Here is a 27,777-nt window from a genome sequence, read left to right as displayed (position 1 = left end):
CTCAGGGGGTTTTGTGGTTTCCTGCTGCTCCTATAGATAAAGCGCACCCCCCTCCCCGAGCACATATGATTGGTGCGATTAGTGAGAGAAGCTGTGAACATTTACACATGAGACATAGTGGCATTACTTCATTCACGATTTGAATCTCTGACAGCTTTCCAGGTGATTTCTTTTTTTAAACCAAACCCCACCAGGAAGGTGATCAACAATTTACTATAAATATGAAACGAGCTGATTTTAGTGGCTGTAATCGTGTGTGCTGTAAAGCCACAAAAGCAACCACAAACCATAAAATTACAAGAGAGAAAAAAAAAAACCTCTCCGGAGTAAACAGCATTAAATTTTAGTTCTTTTTTTTTTGCAGAAAACAGCTTCCTCCAACCAAATCTGTCATTTAAACGGCAAAGTGCAAAGGTTTGAGTACAGAGACGCTCCCTAAAGGTACTTGCAGCTTGCTGTACACCAGGGTGCCCAAATTTTTGTCTCCTGGAGGGCCAAAAGTCAAGCTACATGTTCAGCTGCAGAACAAACAGAAACCCAGTTTGGGCTATTAATGTTATTAATGCCTTTTGTGTGTGTACCGCTGTCTCTGCTGGCACTTCACACACTGATAGCCTGCAGAAAGTGGCCCCCCGGCGCCTGATCAAACTGTGAAAAAAAAAATATCATTAGGAATCCTACATATTATTGCATTTATGTATTCTTTTTTTATATATAGCTCAGGGAGGGCACATTTAGCCACTGGGCCCTATTGTAAGAAGGCATGCTTTAGACATTTCTATAAATGGGTCCAAAAGACAGTGGGAACAATACCAGCCGCACACAAAACAAGTTAGTTAAATGCAAATTTTTAAAAGGGATTGTACCCGCAGAAATATTCAGAGTTTCAGAAGCAAACAACTCTCAAACACTTAAATGATCCTCCAGGCACAAGTTTGACAACCTCAGTAGATGAAAGCAGTTGATCTTACAGTATTTTGTTGCCTTCAGACTCCAGAGTAAAAATGAGCTGGTTCTATTAGTCTTTCATAGGAAACCTGTCAGTTTTTCTCCGTCTGCTGTGATAATAGTAAGCCAACCGTTCCTTTCCCCTCCTTCCCTCATCCTCAAAGCATCCTCCACTTTTCAAGAAACACATTCTATGAGAGATTTGCAGCAGAAAGTTTCTTACTTCTGCCTCGTTTTGACTTTCATCTTGTGAGAGCCGGGCTTCTATACTTCACGGCAGAGTTTGTACGTACGTGTGTGTGTGTGTGTGTGTGTGTGTGTGTGTGTGTGTGTGTGTGTGTGTGTGTGTGTGTGTGTGTGTGTGTGTTTTCCCCTCCAGGTCATTAGGGTTCTTCTGGTTCTTCTAGTGAGCTCAGTCTAAATTTGTTCTTTAATCTCCTGAAAAGTCTGAAAATGTCCCTCAGTGTCTGAAAAACACCTGAAGCCAAACCAACCAGAGAGGTGAGAGGAGAAAAATGAGGCGCCATGTTTTCAGTTCGGAGCTCTGTTGTCCTGTTGGTAACTTCTCATCTTGTTATCAAGTTCAAACTTACATTTCTCTCTCTCGGTCACTGCAGCCGGTCCATGCTTAACATTTTTACCTCGCATCAACCTCTGGCTCAATCGTCCCATCAGCATTCTGGTGCTGTTACTGGGAGGGCTCCAGGAGAAGGGGGGGGGGGGCACAAATCATCTGCTCCCTCAGTGACAGTCTGTTTTAACGGCGTCTAACTGCGAGACTGTGGGAAGCTGTTTGACAGCTGGTTCTAAACTCTTCCTTCTTGTGCAGCCACAGACAGAGACAAGTCCTCTATTCATCACAGGACTATATTATCTCAAGTATGCTTGAGCTCACTAACCACCACTGCCGCGGTATTTGCAGCTTCCCCCCCCCCCCCCCCCCACCCCCCGTTAAATCGATTTTGTCTGTATTTCCAGCAGCGAGGCTTGAGGCTGTCAGTCAGCCTGACACTTTGATACCTCCACATCTACTGGTCAGTTGATTTGGAGGATGGAGATTTATGCTCCCAGAGAATGATTACCAATGTCTGTCCTGACTCACTGTCTGGCACCAAAAGCACAAGGCTAAGGTAATTCACCTTCCAACTAAAAGGAAAAAAAATGGCAACAAATATTTAATTTTTCTAACGTCAGCTGGTTCAGTCAATCTGGGCTGAAACACCTCAGCAACAGCAGGACAGATTGTCATGTAACAGACAGAGGCCAGACATTTTGGCTCAAAAGGTCATCTGCATTTAATTCAAGGATTCTGACTAAAGCTGGCCGCATGGTGGTAAAGGTGCCTCTCAGTGGTGTATTCCTAATTAATCTGGTGTTGATTGTTCTAGTTGTAGACGGTTTAAACATTGGATGACAGGTTTATTCATTCATTTACGTTGGAAATGTCCATTTATATGAAGGAAAAACATTCAAACAGCAGCTGACAGCTCACTCTGTAATGGATTAATTAGTTTCTCAGTCATTCTGTTCAAATATTTATTTCAGCTGTATTTCAACATTTTTCTCTCTTTGCTGCCTGCCACCTCGGACAGCGCGCAAACGTTTACAGCAGGCAGCGTTATTTTAAGATTACGCAGCAAACAACACCTCAAAACGTAAACTAAAGCCACTGGCTCACAACTTAGTTTCGAGTCTTTTTATGAAAATCTTAGAACTCTTCCTTATTTTCCTTCTGCGTCGCAGTGGTAATCAATCCGCCTACAAGTGCACAGCACCGGGATAATTTCATATGCCACAATTGATTCTATGGTTGTAATTTATATTCATATTTTCAGGGGGGGGGAGCAAGAGTTAGAGCTGAAGAAAAATTACCCACTCGGTGCGTCTAGAAGGGACCTTATATTGTCTGTGTTCCAGTTTCAAATCCTGCTTTTATGGGACAAACACAACTATTATTTTTTGACATCAAGTCTCCATTTTGAAAAACCTCTGACTCCCCAAAAGTGAGATTAATTTGTGGTAATGTGCTTTACCTTTCTGTACTCTGTCTTTGAACAGGTAATGAATAATACATGAATTATTGAGCATTAACTGGATCATAGGCTACTGATTATAACAGTAGCGGTTCCACTTTCTCAGCCGACAAAATTCTTATCACAGATGTAAACTGAACCTTTGAGTTATTTATAAATTAACTACATTGAAGGTCTTGGAGTTTTGTTATCTTGAAATTATTCACATTGACTTCAATTCAATATGAGAGGATTTCGCTTTAAAACGATGACCGGATGCAGGATTTCGTTCATTTAGGCAGGATGTGGTCAGAGCTCAGTGACAAGCTCACTAGTGTCAGGATTTCAACTATAATGACTTCCTGCCTCCCCACCTCGAGTAGCCTACACCTCCTGATTTTGTCAGCCACAGAAAGTATATAATATATACTCTGGCTTGTATGTACTATGGAGGTTGACAGTGTCACATTGGTTTGTACTGACTTCAAATGCTGTGCATTGTGGGATAAGAACCCTCAGTTGTAAACAATTTACATGGTGCAAGTGACGTCTCTGATTTCTCTCAGGTCCTTGCAAGTTAGTTTTGTCAAACTGCTAGTACAGGTAAACTAAACATATTGAACATGTGTGTCGCCCAAAACAAACAAAGGAAAGCAACATATAGACAGCGAAACTAAATGTCAGAAAAGTTTAAAATGCGGTCAACTCCAGCGGTTCAGTACGCCTAAGGGCTGGATCTTGTTTCAAGGCCGACAGCTCGGCGGGATGAATGATGAGGGCTGAGGTGCAAACCAGCTGAGGAGGAGGAGGAGGAGGGCAGGTCTGACAGTACACCTCCTACTTCAAGGAGAAAAGCTCTACATCTCAAAGCTCACGTGAGTTGCAGTAAGAGCTGAAATGGGCAGGGATACGTGGCGTTTGATTTTTTTTTTTTAACTGTTGACATATTCTGGTTGCCAAGAAACTGAGGAGCATGTTTAACAAGTGTTCAGCTCATACTTCACCGGAGGAACTTGTGCGGAGAACGGAGTATCGTGAGTTAACCCTTTCACACAAGGGGATCCTGACTGAGAAAATTGTACAAACTGTTCAAGTGCAAATTGATGCAACACGTCGAACCTTGACTCAGCCAGCACAAATATCATCATATAAGGCGCCGTATCTGTAAAATGTTAGTAGGGTACAAAGATATGAAAAAATAGAGGTAGCCATGTAAACCAGCGTTACCACCGCAAATGTCTTCATCCGTGAAGGTCCCCATGATCATCCTCCCACCAGGTGTAACTACATTCCCCCATCCTACCACTTGCTAGCCGGGACGAGTCAACACATTAAAGATTCATTCCAGCATTTTTAAAGAATTTGTTTTTTTAAAAAATGTATAAATCCAAACCTGTTAAATTCTTTTTGGTTTTGTCTTTTCTGGCTTTTCTTCCCCAAGATATCGTACAGAATTGTATACGCGCATCTTGAACTTGCGACAAAAAAATGAAGTTATGTGGCTGTTTACAACAAGAAATGGAACTGAGAAAAAACAGTTCATTAAACTCTTGGCTGATGCCGACAATGGTGAACTACGTCGACAGCATTTTGCTACACAAAATAACCTTTTTTGAAACAAAGCTAATTTTCATTTTAGAAGAAATTTGGCTTCAAATTATACACAATAGCTAATTAACTTTACTGAACTCCCTGACTTTAAGTCAGCCAAAATCTGAACGTTGTTAGCGGTGGAGCAGATTTGGCTTTTGGCCAACTCATTTCCTAAGAAACAAATGTGTAAAATAAAAATCTAAATCTGTGGCTAATCTGTTTTTAAAACATGACTCCCTGTTTTTAAGCAACACAGCTGTCACCAACAGCTTTATCAACCCTCTTCCTGCATTGATTTTTGAAATAGCAGGTGTTGGAGTTGGCACCAAATTTAAGAAATAATTCTAGAGGCCTGACAAGAGAAAGGCCCAATTAGATTGCTCTGGTGAGGAGGATATAAAGGAGCTGTGATTTGTGGTCCTCGGATGGAGCTGAGAGACATGTTTGATGTCCTTGAATGGCAACATAGGACCCGAGAGAATAGAGAGAAATATTACACACATCTCCTCCCTGACTGACAAGAATTTGCTTCTGAAGACTGGGCCAATAAGACCAAGGGAAAAAAACAAGAAAACAATCGCGAAGAAGAAAAAGTTGAGGCGAGCAGAAGAAGAGAGAACGAGGAGGAACGGCATACATGCTGGATGAAGCAATGCTAAATCTCGATCTCTATCTCACCGCCAAGCGAACAAAGTGACAGTAATACGAGGTGAATTTGCATAGCAGATGTTGCTTTACGCAGCGCTAGATTTATTGGAGTAGCAACCACTGGGATGGCTGAGCGCCATCTGTCATCCAGAAAGTGGCAGGTAAATTAAAATTAACAGCTGTGAGTGTAGAGCGGAGGTGAGGGCAAGTTATGGCATCTCACTCGGGGGTGGTGGAGGGATACGTTAGGGAGGTTATTCCCTTCGGGATGTTGGATGAGGCGATGGAAATGAAAGAGAGGGGGAGGGAGCAGAAAAGTGGAGATACATTTTCCACCCGCATGTGCACAGAGACACGTGTATGTGTAAGTTAGGGTCCGACTAACGATTTTGGACTTTTGATCTGATACAATTTCAAATAAAAAATCGGGGATTTCCGATATTTGCAAAAATTGTAGTGAATTTTTGTGCAGGACTGAAAGTAGAACACATCGATGTTCATTGTGTGCTAATTTTATACCCTGTTGACAATGTAAAGGTAGAAGACTAATTTCTCAAATAACTTACTTTATTGGAAGATATTTAACATTGTCATAGTTGAGCATTTATATACATACCAAAATAAAATGTGAACACACCTACAGTCAATTTAGAGTATCAATCAGCCTCGTCCCCTCTTGATGTCTTTGGACTGTGGGAGGAAGCTGGAGTACCAGAGAGAACCCACACAGGAACAGGGAGAACATGGAGACTCCACACAGAAAGATCCTGTGCTGGAGCCGGGACTCAAACCCCAAACCTTCTTGCTGTGAGGCGACAGTGCTGACCACTGCACCAGCGTGCCACCCATCACCATAAACATTCAAGAAAAAATTACATCAGAAAACATATGCACGGATACATACATACATCTGTGACAGGTTTATGACTTCCCAACAACGATGAGTTATTGTCAACTCTTCATGTATCACTGACACAAGGCAACTAGTGTTATTGTGGTTGGGTGAATCTGTCACATGTAGAGATCATTTTCTCCCTCTACCTGAAAATTCACTTAATTCCAAAAAATAAACATGTGTACATTCATCATGACACCAGCCACAAAATCCACTGATTTCCAGTCAGATTTTGACAAATACCCCCACTGTGGAGCAGCAAGAACCATCCAGAACACATTAGACATCTGGATGTTGTCAGAGCGACAGACAAACTGCGATCGCGCTTTGGTAATTTTAGCTCCAAGCCTCTGCTGATTCTCTGGATTGCTTTTATAATTCTATAATTCTTCCTCCCAGTCATGTGTCTTTTTTCAGTTTTGGGTCAATTTTTTTCCATTACATTGTGTCATACATTTTTGTTCCGTGTGTGCGTGTGTGTGCGCGCGCGCGTGTGTGTGAGACCCTATGTTTTGATTCATTTTGCTCTTTTAAGTGGAGTTGAGGATAACTTTGTAACTACGTTTTCAAAAGTGCCGTCGACTTTAACAAAAGTTGACTTATTTGCTTTAAAAACTATGAGCTGTTTTGCAAAATCACAGGTTCGTTCTTACTAATTTTCTTCTGTATCAATAAGATGAAGGAGTAGAAGCACTGCAGGGTCTTTTGTGTTCATCACATCCAGATGCCTTTTGGAGAGTCTACTTCAAAATCCCAAATCAGTACTGATTCACATTGATTGTGACTGAATTTGTGCAAAATTAAAAAGCCTTTACTTGACATGGCAATGAGTAACATACAATGCGTTGGGACTTCTCGGGACTTCATCTATCATTGTCAGCAGCAGAGCAATGGATCCACATCAATGCCAGATCCCTGCTCCATCTTCCTAATTTCATCAAAATCTACCCACAACTTTTTACGTTATCCTGCTAACAAGGCACCCAAGCAATAAAATAAAGAAGATAATAATGATCGATTTACCTTGCCCGTTTTAACCTTTAATTCTGAATACATTTTGTAAAACCCCTCTGAGCTCACGCCTTCCTGTGGTTCCACAAGGAAACATGTCACCAAAAGTTAAATATTCTTCAAGCCTTATACATCCTTCTGTAAAACTTCCAATGATTCAGAGTATTTCTGAAGTAATTACTGCCATTCACCAGTCACATGTAACTGTTAAAATAACAGTGCAGGTTTACAGTCACACCTGCTCCTAACCACTAACAGCCCCCATAACCATTATCTACTTCTTGGTTGGAGCACGGCTCTCTTCAGAAACACCTGGCGTTAGTTTACGTGGGTAACAGCCACCTGTTAAAACAACAATAACCACGCCAGCGTAGGTTTGCATTGGTAGTGAAGCTGACCAGACTCCTGCTCTCTGTAATTAGATCATCTGACTCTGCTCTTATAAAATTAACCTTCCACTCCATTTGTAGATCTCCTATTCTATTTCTCCTGAGCAGCCACTTTAAATTAGTTGGAGGAAATGTTATCCCCCACAAACAGAACCGCTGTGTTTTGGGGCTCATGAGTCCATCCCTCCTTCCTTACAACAAAAGTTGTTGTTTTATTTTAAGGAGTCCTGAAGGTTTCCGACAGGTTTGGGAAGTCAGGTGGCAACATGTACTTGATGAATGGGTCAAACACGGGACTGTCACCCAGGACACTTGAATAGCGCTGTTGAGCATGCTTTCTGTCGCAAATTAGGCAATAAAACTTGGCTCAGCCTAGAAGTTAAGAAACAGTTAGGAACCTCCTCAGTATGTAACAAGTCCTAGGCATTTTTATTCCAGCGGCTCATTTAGATTTCATAGTTTGGTGGAGGCCAGTTGTAACAGTCTCACTCAGTACTGGACTGATCACTTTAGTCCCTGTTAATCATTTAGGACTCAGGTTTCCAATGTGAGAGGTGGGCTTCCTCCCAAGTGGGGGTTCCAGACAGATTCAGGACAGGCTCGGTGAATGGAGGTGACAGCATATCATTAATCAAAGAACATCATGTGAAACTAGGTAGATGTACTGATGTGGCAAAGAGATACAGCAGTTTGGGGGAAATTTAACAGACCGGTCTATGTGATCAAGTAATGATCTTATACAGGCCTCCAAAAATGACACGACAGGTAAAGTAAGGAGGAGTGCATGAAATGGAAAGCCCACCTTAGGTTAAGAGAATCCTGATTTATACCCACAAAGATGGAGAAATGGGGCCCAGTTTTAGAAATAAAAACTGCAATCATCCTGTGGTACTCTGGAGGGAGCGCCTGAATTAATGTGATATTTTTAGTTCAACTGGAAAAAAGACACCAAATAGACAAAATGTTCATTGTGTTGAATGAACATTCTTTCAAACTTCGAGTCTCAGCAGGAGCTTTTTGTTATGACACCTCACAGACATGACACAAACAAGGATACAGTCTCATGTTACATCACCTGGGAAACTGAGACACCATTAAACAAAACCTACTTCAGTATGACACAACCGCTCCCAGTAGGTGGCGCCGTCCAGAACACCTGTATCCTGGTGCGTCTCCGGGGAGTGCTCTCCGTCACCGCAGGGGGACAGTTGGTCATGAACTGCGTGTCATCCTCATCGATGATCTAGAGACGAGAGGACGGAGGAGGATGAAGCAGCAGTGAGTATTGGTCTCCAGATCTCAGAGCGGCAGCAAACAACTGGAAGTGGCACCACACCAGAGGTCTTATCTTGTCACGGGCAGACAGGCGCAACATAGAGACAAGTCGGGACAGCAGACTGACAAGGCTCCTCTAAATTCAGATATCACCGTGAAAACTTGAACCACCTAACTGGGAGAACGCAGCACTCCCTGGATATTTTCCTCACGAATTGAAACAGAAAAAAAAACAAAACATGGCAGGACACACAGGGAACATTATTCTTGATATTTGTGCTTCACTTCGCACACGTCGAAGCTGCAAGTTTGTCAACACGCGGCAACTTTAGTTCTGCTGTTTGATCTTTATCTTAACTAACTAGTTGCAAGGCAAAACAACAGCGATGACTGCAAATGTGGTTGAAATTATACTTTCAAATGAAACATTAATGATAAGTCTTCTTTTCTCCAAATGATAACTAACCTTGTTACCAAAATAAACGAAACTCATATTTTGAACCAAAAAAAAAAAATGCAAGCTTCTATTTTCCCCTCCCCAATGGTAGCAGCCGCTTGGTTTTATTATGCACTTTTCTTCCTTATAAAAATGTCATCGATGCATAAAGTTCATTGGTGATCAGAGAGCAAATGAAGCCAAACTTTTATGTACTGTGTTATGGGAGCAGCTGCAGAGAGGTTTACACTGCAAATGCCAAGCTTGTTGAGAATATGAGCTCCTCCATCCACATTTATCTAATGGTTGGTTAATGGGGATACTTTATTGAAGAGGCGAGGTCGTCATGAGGGATGTCTACATTGACTGGTTCACCATTTCACTTACTTTGAAATTTTTAACCGGTTAATGCAAGCGATTTAACAGATAAAGAGTCTGTGGAAAATACTGGATAGTAATAACAGTAATAACTTGGATCTCTATACTGCGTGTCAAAGGTCCAAGGCTGCGATGTGTGAGTGAAAGTAAACAAAGCCGAGTATATGACACTCATGACAGCTACAAAAATAATCAGAGGCGCTAACACGGTGCTATGACTGCACGTCGGCACCACGGCTCACCAGGTTTCTCTACTCTTACTCAGTGCTTATCATGATTCTCTTAGTGCTGGCTTTGTGCTCGATAATGCACATTTACAGGACTTACGAGCCCTTCTGTTAGGTTACTTAATGCCTCCTGCTTCTGTATAGAACCTCCTCCTTGTTTTGTCATTACTCTATCGTCATCTCTTCTCCTGTGTCGCTGGACTCAGGAGTATTAAATAAGCTCGCGAGTCACGTTAAAAGCTTCGATCAGTGATGTAAATTACAACAATTTTGACAATAATCAAACTTTACTCTAAGAGGCTGTCCACTCACCTAGAAGACTGGACAGAGTCCTTTACCTGAGAGACCGACTCACACAACTCACTCAGTAACATTTCACTTTAAGTACTTAAATCTTGTTTCAAACTAGCTTGCTAGGACGAAGGCATTTGAAATTGAAACATAAACAATACGTCTGTAAATTAACTGGGCAAAATGACTGCATTCATTGCTTTTTGAGACTCTTCCATCAACCGACTCTGCATTTCCCTTTTCTCTCTGAATGGTTAGTGTGGATCAATCCAATCCAATCAGATCAGAGTCAATAATCCGCGGGCGAACATAAAATACTCCAGAGTTTTTAATGTCGCCGTTGTCTTGTAGTTTTATGGGTGTTTTTCCTGAATAACTTTTTCTCAATAAGCACACAATGAACGCATTAATATGTCTGGAACAAAATGGACCCCCCCCCCCCTCCCAAAAAATCTATTCAAGGAAATCTAACACAGATTTATGTCCCAGACAAAAGAAGGACAAATGGATCACTTACTGATCCAGAGGACATATTGTCACTCCTTTCTTCCGGATTTTGTTAGCAAACAGGCCCGTTGCATTTTTATCTGCACCACTGAGTGACTGACAGACAGGAAGCAGGAGCCTTCAGTCAGGCCAGAACAGCAATAACCGCATTTCCACATCCACACTCCTATTATGTACCATCACTTGTAACATAATATACAGGAATATCTCTCAGTTTTATTGGATATTCAAACATATGCAAATAGGATTGTAAAAAGCAGCTTTTTTTTTTGCATATCTGAACATTCCTGTGGGAACCTCAACACTTCATCACAAACCTTTGTTTTTGCTACAGAAACGCCTGGAAAAATATCCAACACAAAGATGATAGATAACTTCCCTGATTTATTTTCAAGAGAACAACTTTAACACCTTTAAAACCTTTGACTGTAATTTAATAAAACATCAATGTGCATTTAGTAAAAGTGCATTGACTAGTGAAGTAATTCCTTGATAAACACATTAAATAGAAAAAGCGGAGCAACGCTAACATTGTGACTCTACGTTTGTCTTCTCAGCACCAAACATATTAGAGTCTCATCTTATTACACTGTGAGTGGTGACCAGTGGTCCCAGGAGACTGGCTCCGCTGCAGCTACCAGGTGCATTCTATCCTGGGGGGAGGGCACCTTTGGAATGGTGGCCAAGTGCAAACGCATGGACAGCGAGAAGACGGTGCTGTCAAGATGATTAAAAATCAATAAGGCAGCACTGAACAGGCCAAAAGTGAGGTAAGACAAAAACTTTGAACAACAGTTCCAGTGACAGCAAACATCTACAAAAGATAAAGTCAGAGTCTCGAGCTAATGTACGATCATTTCTTGGCTCTCCAGTTTGATATTCTGCAGAAACTCAGAATGCTCAACCCAGAAAAATTCAAGCTCATCGAACGGAGCCACCGTTTCACTGATAGGGGACATGTTTTCCTAGAGTTCGAGCATCTAGACAGGAGTCTTCAGGACTTTACAGCAGAGAGGCAGTACAGAGCTCTCCATTTGACGCATTCAACACTCTGGATCATATGAAAGCTGCCAGTATTTTTCACATTGATGTCAAGTTAGGAAATGCGATGCTGGTTGACCATCCACACCAGCCGCTCAAGGTCAATGTCCCTGTCTTTGGCCTTGGCTATGATACCTCCTCCACTGAGGTGGGCAGCGACATTCAGACCCAAACTAACTGCAGCCATATCTCATCTCTGAAATGCTGCTCTAGCATGTGAGGAGCTAAATGCAGTAAAAAGGTGTTAATAATCACGCGGCTGTCAAAATATAACTTGATTTTGGCTGTTCCTCCCAACTCAGAGATCTGGGTTGGCAATTTAACGAGGTGACAGACGTGTGGTCTCTTGGCTGCATCGCTGCCTGTCTGTTCTGTTCATCTCCCAGGCCTGTACTTGTTGCTGGAAGTTAGGGGTAGAAATACTTCTCTCATGTACATGTGTTGATCATTTATTGATATAATTTAATGAAGATGATCTGGGTGTAACCCAAAGCAAGTGGTTCAAGTGGACTCCTGCTGAGTCAGGATCAGCTCCCAGTAAGTCAAACTCATGATTCAATGAGTGTTTGTCGTAAGATCCCCATCTCCCTTTACGTCGTGAACATGCCGCTTATGTGTTTGTATATGCATGCACATCTACATGCACACACATGCACACGCGGGCACACACACACAAACACATCACTCTCATCACCGTCACTCGGTTGTTCAGAGAGGCCACTGGTGGAATTTTGAAGGAGTTGTTTTCATTCCTTTCACCTCCTCAATGTCATTTTACAGACGTTACACTTGACACTATGCATTAGCTCTTGGGATGCACAGATAGTGTGACCAGCCTTGACTGGTGACAGGCCAGTCAGTGTCATGTCTTTCCGATTTGTAACCAGTCTCTTGCAGTTGCAACACTTTGCAGGAAATAGAGGTAAGACTATTTTTGACAGACGGTGTTGGCATGCCATCAATCCACATCTGCGGGAGAACCAAAATGGTTTTCCAGAAGGGACAACTACCATCTAAGGGGAATAATGGAGGAGGTGAAGAGGAACAACCTGACTGCTGTGTTGTGCTTCATCGATTTCCAAAAGGCATTTGACTTGATCTACAGAGGCATGATGATAAAGATCCTTAAGGCCTACGGTGTCTCTCCCAACTTACTCTGGGCAGTCGAGACCTGTATGCAAACACAAAGGCCAGGGTGGTGACCCCAACTGGCATCAGTGAGGAGTTTGACGTCCTGGCCGGGGTAATGCAAGGGGACACCCTGGCCCCCTTCCTCTTCATCATAATCCTGGACTATGCGTTCAGGAAGGCCATCGGTTGACAAGAGCAGGATCTTGGCCTCACCCTAACACCAAGGAGGTCGATCCGATTCCCCAAAGTAGTCCTGACAGACCTGGACTATCCAGATGACATCTGCCTGCTCTCTGACCACGTGGAAGAAGCACAAGAGCTCCTGAGCAGAGTGGAGTCAGAGTGTGCCAAGGTTGGCTAAATGCCAAGAAAACCGAGGTTATCACCTATAACATCCCGTCGGAACATCCACTTCTCACAACAACAAGAGGTACTGCCCTGAAGGAGGTCAAGGACTTCAAGAACCTGGGCTCATGGGTCAACTCAACTGAACAAGATCTTAAAGTGAGGAAAGCATTTGCATGGAGAGCTGTGAACGGCATGGCCAGGGTAAGGAACACCCACCTCCCCAGACAAAATAAAACTCAGCTTCATCCATGCAACAGGAGAGTCTGTTCTCCTATGTGGCAGTGAAAACTGGACCCTGAAAACAACCCTGCAGAAGTCTCTAGACAGGTGCTACACCAGGATGTTGCATACAGTACTTAACATCAGCAAGACTGAACATGTTTCCAACAAGACTGTGAGCGAGGGAATACCAAGGGTGAGTGATGTCAAAGACATCAAGAACTTCCGGCCGGTAAATTGGTACTGCGGGAACCGACACACAGGCGCGGCCATGTGGCCATCCAACATTAACATATGTGGATACACTCAAGAAAGTCACAGGAGCGCAAAGCATCAATGAGCTGGCCAAATATATGGAAAACCGGAATGACTGGAAGAGACAATGGAGGGCTCGTCTGAGGACGACCTGGAGAGTGTGTCGATCTGCACATAGCAGACTGAGAAATCTCCACATGAATGGCATTGTATATTTGGTCAGTTTTCAAAATAAAACACCAGGCTTCCAACAACAAAAGCAGACCAGAAAAGGACACAAATAAACACGTACTTCACATGAATGTGACAGACACACATCAATCAAGAAACAATGACCAAATCAGCAGACACTAAGGAAGTTAACAAAGCTGCTGGCAGCTGTTAATTGCTGCTGCGTGGAGGACCATAAGTATCTTAGTAAGTATAAGTAACTTTACCATACGTAAAAGGTATTCAGACACAGCTGGACACACAACAACTCATTTTCAGAACTTCAGAAGAATTGTATTTGTTCCTCTTTCCAGTAGGTTCACTTTACTTTTTTATTTATCTTTTAAGGTTGTTAAAATAAGAAAAGATCCAGTAACTTAGTCCAACTTGTGGGAAAACTGTGAGAGTAATAATTTCTGTTTTATGAAAATAAGTTTCCATTGAAGAAAAGTTGATTTTTGTGTTTTTGTATTCTGTCAAGTGTAGTTCTTAGACTGAAAATCTGCACACACAAAAAAAAACGTACTAGCAAGTTATGCGAACAAAAAAAGTCAGAAATCGTAACTGTTGAGGAAAAATGCAATCGCTGCATCTCTAGTTAGTTAAGTTACTTGTTATCACTACAGTCCTACCCCAATGTCTCGCTAGAGTAATTGGACAAAACTGTGTTAAATGGCTCACGGAAAGGACATTGTGTTTTGACAGCACACCATAACAAGAAATGGCGTGCTATTTACGTGCCTTTTGTTATCAGCTTGTTTATTTAGGTGGACTAAATACACTTTACTCCTGCAGTACCCCGTCCTCAGTAGTGCAGTGCTGAGCTGAGCTGCTGTTGGCTCTCTGCATGGAGGACACGTTGACCCTAACAATGGGTGACCACTTCACGTGACCACTCCTTAATACATTTGAAAATTCCCTTTAGATGTTGCCTATGGTTGATCATTTCTGATTTGATCTCATTGCATTTTATTCCATTCATGCACAGAAGCCACCAGCAGCCAAAGGCGAAGTTGTGGATAAGAGAACAATTCTCCAAGTCCCAAAGTGAAGCTTTGTATGAAAAAAGAAAAACAGTCTTAAACATTCAAGATGCGTCCAGCCAAGTCCCTCTGGTAGTTGGACCTTGTCAGACATTTTAAAGACTAAACACACACACACACACACACACACACGCACGCACGCACGCACGCACGCACGCACACACACACACACACACACACACACACACACACACACACACAGCCTGTGACCTTATTGTTAGTATTCTCCATCTGCCGCGCCTCAGCTCTTGACCTAACACCCAGTCCAAATGTACTCGCAGGACATTGAGAAGAGTAAGAAAGTCACAGGGAGCTTTTCTTTCCCTTCAGATACACATTGTGATGCACACATACATATAAAGACATCTCCCTGTATCTCTGTGTTGACTTGCCCACACCTCCTTATGCACCCTTGGCTTGATTTTGTGGCACTAAGACTGAAGTTCTGTCAGTCAAAAGCAGGCACAAACAAATAGCTAAAAGGCTAGAAAGCTGAAGGACGGGACATGAAAGCATCAAGGACACAAAAAGAGCAAGGAGTCATGAAAGAAGAAGACTCCAAGAATAGACCAAATAGACATCTAGGAACAGGGAAAACATGGGAAAAATGTACCAAAAGGATAATTAGCTGAATAGATAGCTCCTGTCTGGACTAAGAAAAACACATTTTCTTTCCTACAAGGGAAAATTATGGGAAAGCTTGGAAAAGGAAAGTCAAGGAAATCCTACAATTGCACATTTAATCTCCAGAGCCGGAGAGCTACAGCAGCAGAGATCAATTTATGCCTGGTTGTAAAATCTCATCTGATCAACATATTATTAGCGACATGTGTCTGAATCCTGAAACACTTTATTTATAATCCCCATGCAGGGCCCATTCAATACTGGCTTCGATTCCCATTTCTAGTTTCCAGTCACAGTACAAATGTCACAAAACTGGCCAAAATCCTATAATTTCATTTGTAAACATGTATTTTTAAGTCGGAGTCTGCTACACTTTCCTTAATAGAATATAGGCTAATACAAAATTAATCTGGTTTAATCATCACTTATGGACCTCTCAACATGTGTGGCGGTTGTTCTTCTTGTCAGGATGTTTGGGTTAGGGTTGGGTGAGGTTGGACAGGGATTTAACACAGCGACGAGATGAAATTCAGTCCTGAGAAAATGGCAGATGCACACGGAGAGGCGACGAAAAGGAAATACAGTCTTGCTGAGGTGAAACGGAAACCCGTGAAAGCTCATTCCCTGACCAGAATGAATCTCGGTTTGGCTTTTACTCGCTTTTGAGCACTAAACAAGGACCGGGGATGAACATGCAGTTGACCTGTTTTCTGCTGGACAGGTCGATGCCAAACACAAGTGGTTAGCTTGTCCAAGCTGGCATTAAGCTTGTCCCTGCTGGTAGTTAGCTTGTACTAGCCTGTGGTTAGCTTGTGCTTACTGGTGGTTAGCTTGTCCTAGCTAGTGGTTAGCTTACCCTAGGCGGTGGTTAGCTTGTCCTTGCCAGTATTCAGCTTAGGTAAACCAGCTTGTCCAAGGTAGCATTTAGCTTGTGATGACCAGCGGTAAGCTTGTCCTTAGTCAACGTTTAACATTTGCTGGCTTGCAGTGAGGTTGCAGGTGATTCTAGAGCAGGCTGGGGGTGTATTGTCAAATGCAGGAAATGGACACTTCTGGTGTTGAATCTGAAAGGAGGGGCCCAATACACATGCATGTTGTGTTTAAAAGATGCGACGAACCCAATGAACCAATTGACTCTATACCTCCACCTGAAAATGGCAACCACATACAACTTTAATCCTCAATACTGTCAAACTTCCCTTGATAAATATTCAATGTAATACATGGAACCATCACTGTAGAACAAATTACATTCATCATTACGGTCAACATCCCAGTTATCATTATTCAAAATTTACCTGAAAAGGACTCTAATAAGGAACAATTTGATTCCATTGTAATATTTTGCACCTTTTTCACAACATCCATGTAAATCGGACATTTCTGTCAATTCTTGATTATTACTTAGAATCGAAGGGTTGCTGGTTCGATCCTCACTCCTACACTTTGTCAAAGAATCCTTGACCAAGATACTGAGCCCCTTCTTGCTCCTGATGGCCCTACAACAGACTGGCAACTGGTCCAGCCTCTCGCCCAATGGCTAGGATCAGCTGGGATAGGCTCACCCCCCCTTCTCCCAAGCAACCCTTGATGGATAAGTGGTATAGAATATGGATAGATGGACAATCTTTGTTTTCTTTTTGCTTTTGCTTTCATTGAAGTATGAACATTTAAATTGAGGAAAATAACTTCACAAGCTGTTTTGGGCTTCTAACCTCTCCCGCACAATATTCAAGCTTTCTTTTAATTTGCATTCTCTTTCATATATTTATATGCGGAAATAAATTATTTAAAAAACAACAACATAGAGAGAAGTATTTGTAGTCTCTCCATCATTTCTGCAACCAGAAATAATAGTTTGCTTGTTTTGACGCTGCTGGTGCAGGACGGACTCCTCAGCCGTGTGAACTCCTTGTAGTCATCAGGCTCAATTCCAAAGACATTAAGTCATTTGTGCTCAAGTCAAAATGAACATGTCAGTCTTTTTTATATTTCTATGATGAATTCAAGGTCATGGGTTTAGTGTTCCAAGCCTGACTTGAGTTCAAATCATCTGACTTGATCACACACACACACACACACACACAATGGTAAATTGAGGTTTCATATTGTATTGTTCTATCATTTGTAAGTGTGTGTGCTTGATTGTGCAGTGTGTGTGTGGGAAACAGACACAAAGAGAGGAGGTGTGGGACAACTGGCAACAACGCGTTTGTTTTCACTGCAGAAGCTGGCATGTCTGTGTGTGTCCACGGTTTGTCTATCTCGACCCCCCCCCCCACACCCTCTCGCTCTCTGTTGAGACGGTAAACACAGATGCTTCAGAGTGCCTGCACAAGCAAACGCAGAGACCTGTTCAAACACACACACACACACACTCACACACACACACACACATACACACAAAGACACAGAGCAGGAGGAAGACAAAGCAAAGGCTGGAACAGACACCAAGGATCCCTGGAGAAAACTGATAATAAGAGTGATATTAGTGTGAAAGTGTGTTTATGTGTGTGCGTCTGTTTGTGTTTATGTGATCAGTGTACATTTCAGGTCTGTAATTAAATGCAAAGCAATTACAAAGGAGTGAATACAGTTAAAACTTTTGGGACTTGAGAGCTGAGATGAAACCACCTGGAGGAAGAAAACACGCAGACACAGAGAGGTTGAGATGTCACGTCAACACTTGAGGATGAGCTTATTTATGAAGTAACAAAGTTCTCTTGTCTCCATGAAAACCTAGGAGGCGCTGACATTTTGCCTTGAGCTTTCTGTCAATCCAAAGCGCTCCATTAATGCAAAATACCTCTGAGATTTTGCAGCAATAACCAATACTGAATCATGTTACACTTTGTGTCTGAGCCACCCGACCGAAGCAGCGCCGTCGCATATCCAAACAGCTATATGGGTGCGTAGGTTTATTTCCTAGTAAAATGAGCCAGTTCTGTGGGTTGTGGCGTTCATACCATAAAGAGAAGATGAAGTGTACAGTTCAATGCTTCTGTTTGGAGTACAGACGACACCAAAGCTCACGGGATTTTTACAGTAATGTACACATTTGGAGATGTGAAGGTCAACTTACGAGACATTAAAAGCTAAAAGCTTGTCAAAGTAGTGAGCTTGTTTATTTTCCGTGTTCACACAGACACAATTAAATGAATTGTCGTCCGTCCACATATTAACAAAGCTCAGATTTTTTTCCTCCCCTGTCCTTCTTTGCGTCAGACATTTTTTCACGTTTTCTTTTCAGATTTCCTTGTGCGATCAATCTCTGTTATCAGGGCTGTGAAAAGCTCAGACAACGGACAAGTCTGTCACCTTGACTAAAGAGCATACTCCAGGGCAGATTAAATCACACTTCTCGACATAGAGATGCAATGCACTGAAGAAAAATGCCTTCCATGACAATGGCGAGGCATTTACACGCACTGAGCTTTACGTATTTGACCTCAAATCTGATTTTTTGGGAGATACAGCGATTGCATTTTTCTTGGGCGATTCTGATTTTTTTTTGCCAGTGTGACCTGCCAATACCAATTTTTTTTTTAATTTTCTGTCTAGAAAAGAACGACACTTGACAGAATATATAAACACAAAAAAAGTTTTCTTCAGAAGAAAGTTGTATTTTTAATATCACAGAAAATAGTTCTCTCACGTTTTTTCCCCCAAACTTCACTAGGTTACTGCATTTTTCACACTTTAACAAGACAGGAAAAACATTAAGTGCTCTCCTAATGGGAAGAGGTACAAATAAAATTCTACTGAAAATGAGTTGCTGTATATCCAGTGTGTCTGAATACTTTTACTTATGGAACAAAAGCGGTGGACGCAGCAGCAAATGAAGGACAGGAGAGGCAGCAGGTTAGCTCCTGCCTACCAGCCTTCGCCCCTTTACCTTTGTTAGCTTCCTCAAACTGGGCAGCTCAACTGGGTGATGGAGTTTGAAGTGTTTGATTAGGTTTGGTGTTGGAGAAGTTGCCGTTGTGGCTCCCCTAAGGAATATTTTGGCCTTACATGTTTTTCAAATTGAGAGCTTGACCCTGTATTTCCATCGGACACCTCCGCGTCGCGTCCCAGCTGCAGCACCCTCCCAAGAGCTGCAATTTTCAGCTGCCTGCCGGCTTTCTTAACTTGCTCAGATTCTGCTGATTTGGTCATTGTCTCTTTATTTATTTATTTTGTTGATACCTTCAAAAAACATCTCATAACTCACCTTTTTAGACAGGCGTATGGCTGAATGCCCTCTTCTGTGCTCTGCTAGAGACTTGTGTTGTTGTTCTTTTAAATTGCGCATGTTTTATTGTTTTTAAAACTGTTGTACGGCGGCCTTGAGTGCCTTGAAAGGCGCCTTATAAATAAAATGTATTATTTTATTTTTTTTGGGTGTTCCTATCCCATTCATATAGAGTACATATTTATACAGTTGTCTTTTCAGATCTATTTTTGTGATGGGGAGCCTGTGCACAGTGTTTTATTTTGAAAATTCCCCAGATATACTATGCCATTCATGTGGAGGTTTCCTGTCAGGCCCAGTGTGCTCTGTGCAGATTATGCAGTCCGTCAGAAATAGAAGTGCCAGTATTTCTGGCAAAGGGGTGCGTCAGCAGGTGCAGCCAGTTACCGGTCAGTCCAGGCCACTGAAAAAAACCCAGCCAATTCTGATCCCTGGTCAGTCCATCCTTGCATCCCTACTGTTTTTACCTGATCTGCTGATGAACCAGAATAATACCGTCAACTTAAGTTCAGTTTACTGACCTGAGTACACCCGAATGAATGAAAACAAACAACTTTTCTACTTTCCCCTGAAAGAAATGTCAAGCCACACGTTTAAATGACAGCTGTTTGAAGTTTCGGAGCTCACTAGTTCCAGTGTCAAAATCCCGATCCACATATTCTCCAAACTGAGTTTATTTTCAGAGCCAGTTCCTTCAATGAGGCTACAATGAGCTATCATTTTAATAACCGTTTGTCTATTCGATTGGTTTGATATGATAAATTAAACTTTCTTTAAAAGTAAAAAGGTTTGAAACAAAGTACTCTTTCAAAACTAGAAAACATTTCAGGGAAGAGTATATTTTTACTATAAAAGCCATGCCGTATCGCTACGCCCAGCAAGAACGGCAGAGCCATCTGCGTATCTACAACACTTTCAAAATTACATCTCATTATTTAAAATTGCTATCACAAATGCTGTGTACAACGCTATTTATATAAATGCACACAAGGACCGTTTTGAAAAGAAGTGTATTGTATAACTTTTAAGAGAAGTATTGTAACCCGTCCATCCTCTACTCCACTGTGCTAAGCTAACTAGCGGTTATCAGCCCTCTGTGGGGCTAAGCTCTTAGGTTATCTATCTTCCTGTCTGGTTTGGGGGGGGGGGGGGGTATGGAAAAATACTGTATTCCCCAAAAAGTTGACATGTTGGTTTAACTGCACCTATAAGAGCTGCAAAAGTTTTATTTCAGACCACAGCAGAAAGCTCCATTGTGCTGGAGCGAGAATCTCTCTTTCAAACACATGCGACGCAGCAGTACGCTGGTGAAAACTCTGCCCCCTCCATTGTCTCCATAATGGCATTTTTTAATCTTCTTGTGACTCTGGGAACTTGTTTTTCTGTTATTAAGTTTCGTGTGGTCTGGTTGGAAATTTGTACTGTCCTGATGCTTAACCTTCACCGCTAACTCTTATTACATTATATGTTGACGTTTCAGGTGGTTATTGAGATTGGACTTGTTACATTGCAGTGCTGCCATGATGCCAAAGCACGGCTTGCAAATTACGACTGTGGTACATCATTATTGGATTTAAAACCAAAGAAGTTCCTCTTTTCGGTACGAGCACATCAATTTCACAGTGCTGCTCTTTTTTTTTTTTTTTTTTTTGTACTTCAGTTCACGACTTCTGTCTCCAAATTGCAATAGATTGTGTCTGACTGCCACCTCCCCTTTTTTTCAACATGTGTCATATCGGATTACTATAGCAACAGGGACCGGCTGCAGAGCGTTTCGAATGAGGGAGAGAAATGAGAGAATATTGATTGAGGTGAATACATGAAAGTCAAATTAGCCGCTTGTTTCACTTTACGTTGCTTACTTGTGATTGATACTGCAACTGAGATTGTTCTGAAATGGTAACCCCTGAAAGCACTGAGATGTTACAGCATGGACGAGCAGGAGAGAGTGAATCTTCCTGATTTAGAAATGAGATCACCTACATGCATGAATCAAGATTGTGATTTTTTTTTTTAAAGGTAAAACGTGCAGCCCTAGCGCATGGTGTTATACTGTATACTGCGAAGTTTATGTGCACAATTTCTCACTGATCAATATCCGCTAAAGGAATCAGTCATGCACGAGGGAAATAGTTTTGCCCACCGTCTCTCACCTCATTTTTTAAAGCCACTATTTATCTTGGATATAAGAAAAGTGGTTAAGTAGCTTGTTGATTTATCAATAGAAGAATTTGTTTGACTTTAAAAGTCAAGGTTTCTGTACATTTCTTAGGCTGGTTCACAATTCTGTCAAATGATTTGTCACCTTCCTGTGACGACTGAGACACTTGAAGTACCAGTGAATGATAAAGAGACAAAGGTAGCTGGACTGGCCTCACTACCCTCAAGCATCATATTCTGAAGAAGCTATCATTGGTAAAGAGAAAAAAAATACTTATATAAATCTGAAGCATTTGAATTGAGTCTAAATTCTCTGGCTTGACTCAAGGTACTTGAACAAAAGAGCATCAAGTTGTCCTTGTGACCTCTTCGTCATAAAAAGGGAAGGGTGGAGGACTAATGAACGGCAACAATTATTTACAGGTTACATTTGATTGTGATTATACTTAATATCAAGTCACCATCATTTCAACCCTGCACACATCCTTACATAAATGCCTTTATCTAAAACTTCTGACTTGGTTGTGACACTTTAAACTCATTTGGTTTGTTTATCCCCAGCTAAACTCAGAAGCCTTGATAATCTGTACAAAAAAAAATAAAAGGAAGATAATATCTCCTGTCTGCTCATCTCTCCCCTTATCCAAACAAGTTCTGTTTGTCTCCCTGAGCTATAACACGTTGCTGCCCTAGATAAATATGACCCACGTCCCACACTAATGCAAGAAGGGCTGGGAAAAACACACAGGCAGACCTACACATATTCACACACACGACCATTCGGTGCAAATACACATCATATATATATATATATATATATATATAGATATATATATATATGTGTGTGTGTGTGTGTGTGTGTGTGTGTGTGTGTGTGTGTGTGTATATGTGTATATGTATATATGTATATGTATATATGTGTGTATGTGTATGTATATACATACATTCCGACAAGAATTGGTAGTAATGGGGACAAAGCAGATTATTGATTAAGAGGAAAACAATGAGCAGTTGACTGGCGCTTGTGGTGTTTTAGTGAAACAGCAGGCGGGCACATTCCAGGACAGATGCCAGAAACAACTGAAGTAGCAGAGAGCGAGCAGAGAGAACGGCCAGCCAGGGAACCACAACTGTGTTCATTTGGCTCCTCTTCCACTGCACAATTACAATCATGACAATGCAAAACTATGGCTGCATAATTAACATTCAGAAAATAAAATAAAAACTCTTGTATGAACTTCCTTTTACACAACTATTGTTATGTAAACCGCTCAGATAGAAAAGAAGCTGTTTGATAGATTGAGGTCATTTAGATAAAAAGCTAAATTTGCTGTCATGCTGCACATCCTCTTATGATCCCATTAAAATAACTGGGACATAAAGGACAGCATACTAAAATGAATCATTCTAAAACTTAATGGTTTTCTGTGTGAAATAGGACGCACTGATCTTTATCATATCCAAATATATGTTTGTCCTCAAAAGTCCAGTTTGCTTGACTAGTGTGATTGCTCTACACCGCACGCTGCACTTTCTACCCCTGCTACTCACCTAACATGGATCCAGTTTTAACTGAGCATCATAAAAGACACTCACATATTTCAAATTGTCTTGACACACTTTTACAATTTTGGCACCTCTCCAAAGGCCATAAAAGTGTGAATTACAAATGTCAATTACAAAGGAAAAAATAATTTGGGTGATGGATTTGCCAAAATGCATTTAACAGATTGCAAAACCTGATTGTCAACCTTAATGCTGTCGAAGCTCCCACTGCCCTGGTATCTGGTCTCACACTCACTCAAGACTCTGCTGAGTTTGTGGCATTTACAACGTAGAGAGATCAAATGAAATAAAGTGGAGTGACTGAGGATGTTTAACTCTTTAAACTATGACATCTGTGTACATTAAGGGTGTGACTATCCAGCTGATTTCCAAAAAAATGCAACTTTCCTCTCACTTCAGACGTAATCTGGTCATACTCTGAGGTAGAAAACATCTCCGGCAGCTGGTTTGAGAAACATCGTACTGCCTCTCTCATGACTACACTACCAACTATGATGTATAAAATAATGTTTTAAATATTTATCATTGTAATCCACTTGTTCTTTGGCCTATGGCTAAACTTAAGGCCACATGGGCTTCTCAGTGCACTGAACAGTCCTCTGACTTTTGTTCCTCTCAAGGATGCAATTGTGTTCTCCAAGCTTGAGCTGCATAATGCCCATCATCTGGTTCACATTAGGGAAGCAGATGAATGGAAGACAGCATTTAATACAGACTTCAGCCATTTTGAATACTCTGTGATGCCATTGGGATTCATCATGCCCCGGCATGTTCTGAGCATTCCGCACGACATGCTAAACCATAACATTTTTTGGGGATTCGATGATAATGTGGTGGAACACAAAGAAGATGTCAGATTGGTGCTTTGTTGTTTGTTGAAGTTGATATTTGCTGAGGCTGAAAAGTACCAGATTTGTGTTTCCACTGGGGTTTTTCAGGGCTTCATAATTCTGCAGGGGCTGACTGACCTATTCCTACATCAAGAAAACCTTAGGATTTGCAGACTGTTATTGCAGCTTCATCAAAGACATCAGACGAGTGGAAAACCCTCACCTCCCCCAATATCTCATCTACCATGGTTGAATATTTACTGTTTTATCACCTCAAGCAACTGCTCACCTCATCCAGAATTCAACAGGCAAAGTATTGGTGGGTTGGATGACTACCTCATGGACCAAACATTGCACCCTTGCACTGTTTTCGAAACTCTTCACCCCTACTGAAGGAACTAACAGTGTACACACTGGATGAAGCTAATGAGCCTGTCCTCGTTTGGTCTGACTATGGAGACTCTTGTACAACCACAACAGCAAGTGGCTGAATTCTTGCCATGTCCATCTACTGGTTTCTATCTAACTCTCCTGGTCCCAATAGCAGTGGACTTTTCAACCAGCCTTCCCCCTTCAGACAGCAATTAAGTCACTGTGCTAGACAAGTTTTCAAAAGCCGTCCATTTTGTTTCCGTTCCCAAGTCTCCCTGTGTATCTGAAACCGCAAACCACCTTGTGTCTTGTGTTCTGGCTTTATTTACCTTTATTTCAGACTGGAATCTACAGTTCTTCTCCATGGTATGAAAAACCTTTTGCAAAGCTTTGGGTGCCACGGCTCCTCTGGTCATTACCATCAGTGAAGGGCTGCCTGGTCTTTGTTGACCCACTCACTTCCTCATTTGTCAGTGTCACAGCTTGACAAACCTGGAGACACCAATTACTTTGAAACAAGTACGCTCACAGTCCCCTCAAGAATTCTGCCACGAGTGTGTCCACCTTTCTGGCCTGAGGTATCAGCCACCTCTTTCCTGCATAGAGGAGGAAGAACCGGTGCTACCTTTGGTCCAAGCCAACCTTTGGCTGTGCTGTTGTATCTAGAAATCTGCACATGCCACCGTCCTCCACTCTGCACCTCTCTACCCGCACATAACCAGGACAGAACGTTCGGCTTACCCCCCAAGACCTTGCACATTTATGAATCATGCAATTCTGCACCTCTGTCAGAGGTGCGATGATTGGCCCTGAGGTCATTTGAGGCCCTCCCGGTGTATGAGACATATGAGGGCCCACCAGGATAGGTTGACCCCTGTGTGAAGGACCCCAGAGAAGCACTAGTATGTGGGGCATCCTGCAAATTGGAGAAGTGCAGTTGAGGATGAGCGAGGGATGCCTGAGGGATGTGTGATGGATCGCCATTACTTTGGTTAAATACGCACTCTGCTGCCACGCCAATGAGCCTGGCTCTTTGAGGTTGCGGTCTGTGAGCATGTTTGGTACCCTGTAGACCTGGGTTTGAGACCAGGGTGGGTCGACTACCCCTTACCTCCACCACACTGAAAAGCCTGATGATGTTTTCCCTCATGTCTCTTCCTCGCCTGCCTAGGTGTGTTGTACTTCTTCAGGGGAATGAGCATGGTTTACTCTTCCTTCCTTTACTCTTTCTTCTGCTGCCTTCTCTCTCCTGATTGCAATCTGCTCACCTGGTCTCCACCGACACCAATCAACTCTGCAGGTTTCTTTGCCACTCATTCCCAGATGGTCTGCTAGCCCCTATTTTATTGATGATGTCTGCCACTCAGTAACTTTTGAAGTTTTCCCTTTTCCCTTATCTTGTCTGCACTACCTATCTGTGTCTAGGAATCAAGGTTCCCCTGCAACTTTTCCATATCGCCTTGACTGCTCATGCCCCCTGCCTGCCTCTCCTGCTCACTAGCCCTCCATCTGGATTACCCCCAAAATCCTGCATTCATTCACCACCCAGCCAACAGTTCTCCAACTGTTCCTCAACTCCCGGGTTTGAACCAAGTTTTACACTTGTCTCTGTCTATTTCACTCCATCTCTGTTTCCCACTCTCATGTCTCTCCTTGGTGTGGAAGAGCTTTGAGATAACAAATTAACCAAAATCCATCACACATGTGATCTTTATCCCTAAATCACTATTACTCAGTAAGAAGCTGTCTAATAAATTAAAACATCTCCCTAAGTAGGAAGAATGATTGGCAGGCCCCATTCCCCCAAAAGACAAATCTCATCCAATCTTTTTTCTTCCCCACTTTCATGATTTGAAAGTAAAACTTCTCTCTAGTTTTTAAATGATAACAGTCCTTCCCCCAGGAAGGAGGTGAATGGTGTTTTTTGTGTGCTCACAAAGCTTGCTTTGCCGGGAGGTTTCTATGTTTCTGCTGGCACCAGATGGGCTCTTCAGGCCTAAATATGTACAAATAAATAAAACTTGTTTCCTCTGTCCAATCATAAGTAACACTCATGTCTCTGAGAGGATCTGTCACTTGTCTTTGACATCGACAGATCCTCTTAAGCCACCAAGAAGAAGAAAAAAATGTATACCTAATATTTTTGCATGAGGCATCTTCAAAATGCTGTTGATTTGCTTGTATATTCTTTTGAAATGTTGAATTTGCTGTAACATTACAGAGGGCCTCTGGTGTGAAATCACAAGACTCTGAGGATCTTCTTCACGTACATAGTTGGTCCACATCAGATACACCTACCTGAAGTTAGGCTGGGCCACTAACATTGCTCCATGCAAGACCAACATCAAGACACGGGACATTACTGTGGTTATTCTCTGGCTCGTTTGTGTTTCTGTAATCCAGTCATGATGGTCACTGGCAATTCCAAGTCCTATTTTACGATCTTGAATCTTCAGCAAAACTTCCTGCAGACAGCATGAAGGTTGCTAGTACCTAATTAGCTCGGACTCACTCGGTACTGAAGGAGACTTTATAAACAGCAGCACCAAAAAAGCGGAGGGGGCAGAGAATTCCAACTGAGATGATGCCCAGTGGCAGGATATACCCGCTATGTTGTTGTAGTAAACCGAATCTTTACCTATTCGTAGTGATAATGTAGGTCTAAAAAAACAAAAAACAAAAACATTGCGGACCTACATGTCCCATGACTCCATGGGATGTGAGTTGGCTGCTCCTGAGCACTTTTTCTTCAGCCTATGTTTTACTTCTTAGTGTCGCCTTAGACAAAGATTGTAAGGTACAGTGTTCATGTGTGTAACTGTGACGATGACATAAATTTCATCCACGAGGTGAGAAGGGCTCCAGGAAAAGTTTGTGCAACAAGGATCTGTCCCACAAAGATGATCCCGGGACAGTGTAAAGGCACATAGCTAATAGATGCACGGTCTAAAGTTTCTTTACTTCATGCTGGACGTCACATATGACCTACACACAGTTGAACTTTCCAACAAAGATGAGGATTTAAAAAAAAGAGAGTGGATCATATTCAGGGACAGTTTTGTCTCTTAAAGCTGCTGGCAAGATAAGAAGTAGCCTCCTGCTCTGTTTGGTAAGAGTCTGGTTGTAATCAGCGC

General features: G+C 42.1%; 1 protein-coding gene across 1 annotated transcript in view; it reads right to left on the bottom strand.

Annotated features, from left to right (window-relative positions):
• Nucleotides 1-27,777, bottom strand: part of spon1b (spondin 1b) — a 93,189-nt gene that overhangs the window by 62,756 nt on the left and 2,656 nt on the right. The window contains exon 3 of the mRNA XM_086208555.1: nucleotides 8,606-8,739. Within this exon, the coding sequence (XP_086064681.1) occupies nucleotides 8,606-8,739 (134 nt within the window). The remainder of the gene's footprint in view (nucleotides 1-8,605; nucleotides 8,740-27,777) is intronic.

Source organism: Aulostomus chinensis, chromosome 7 (assembly GCF_037954235.1).
Source record: "Aulostomus chinensis isolate RoL2024-O1b breed Wild chromosome 7, RoL_Achi_v1.0, whole genome shotgun sequence".
Lineage (NCBI taxonomy): Eukaryota > Metazoa > Chordata > Actinopteri > Syngnathiformes > Aulostomidae > Aulostomus > Aulostomus chinensis.
The sequence above is the reverse complement of the archived record's forward strand: the minus strand, read 5'-3'. Positions and strand labels throughout refer to the sequence as shown.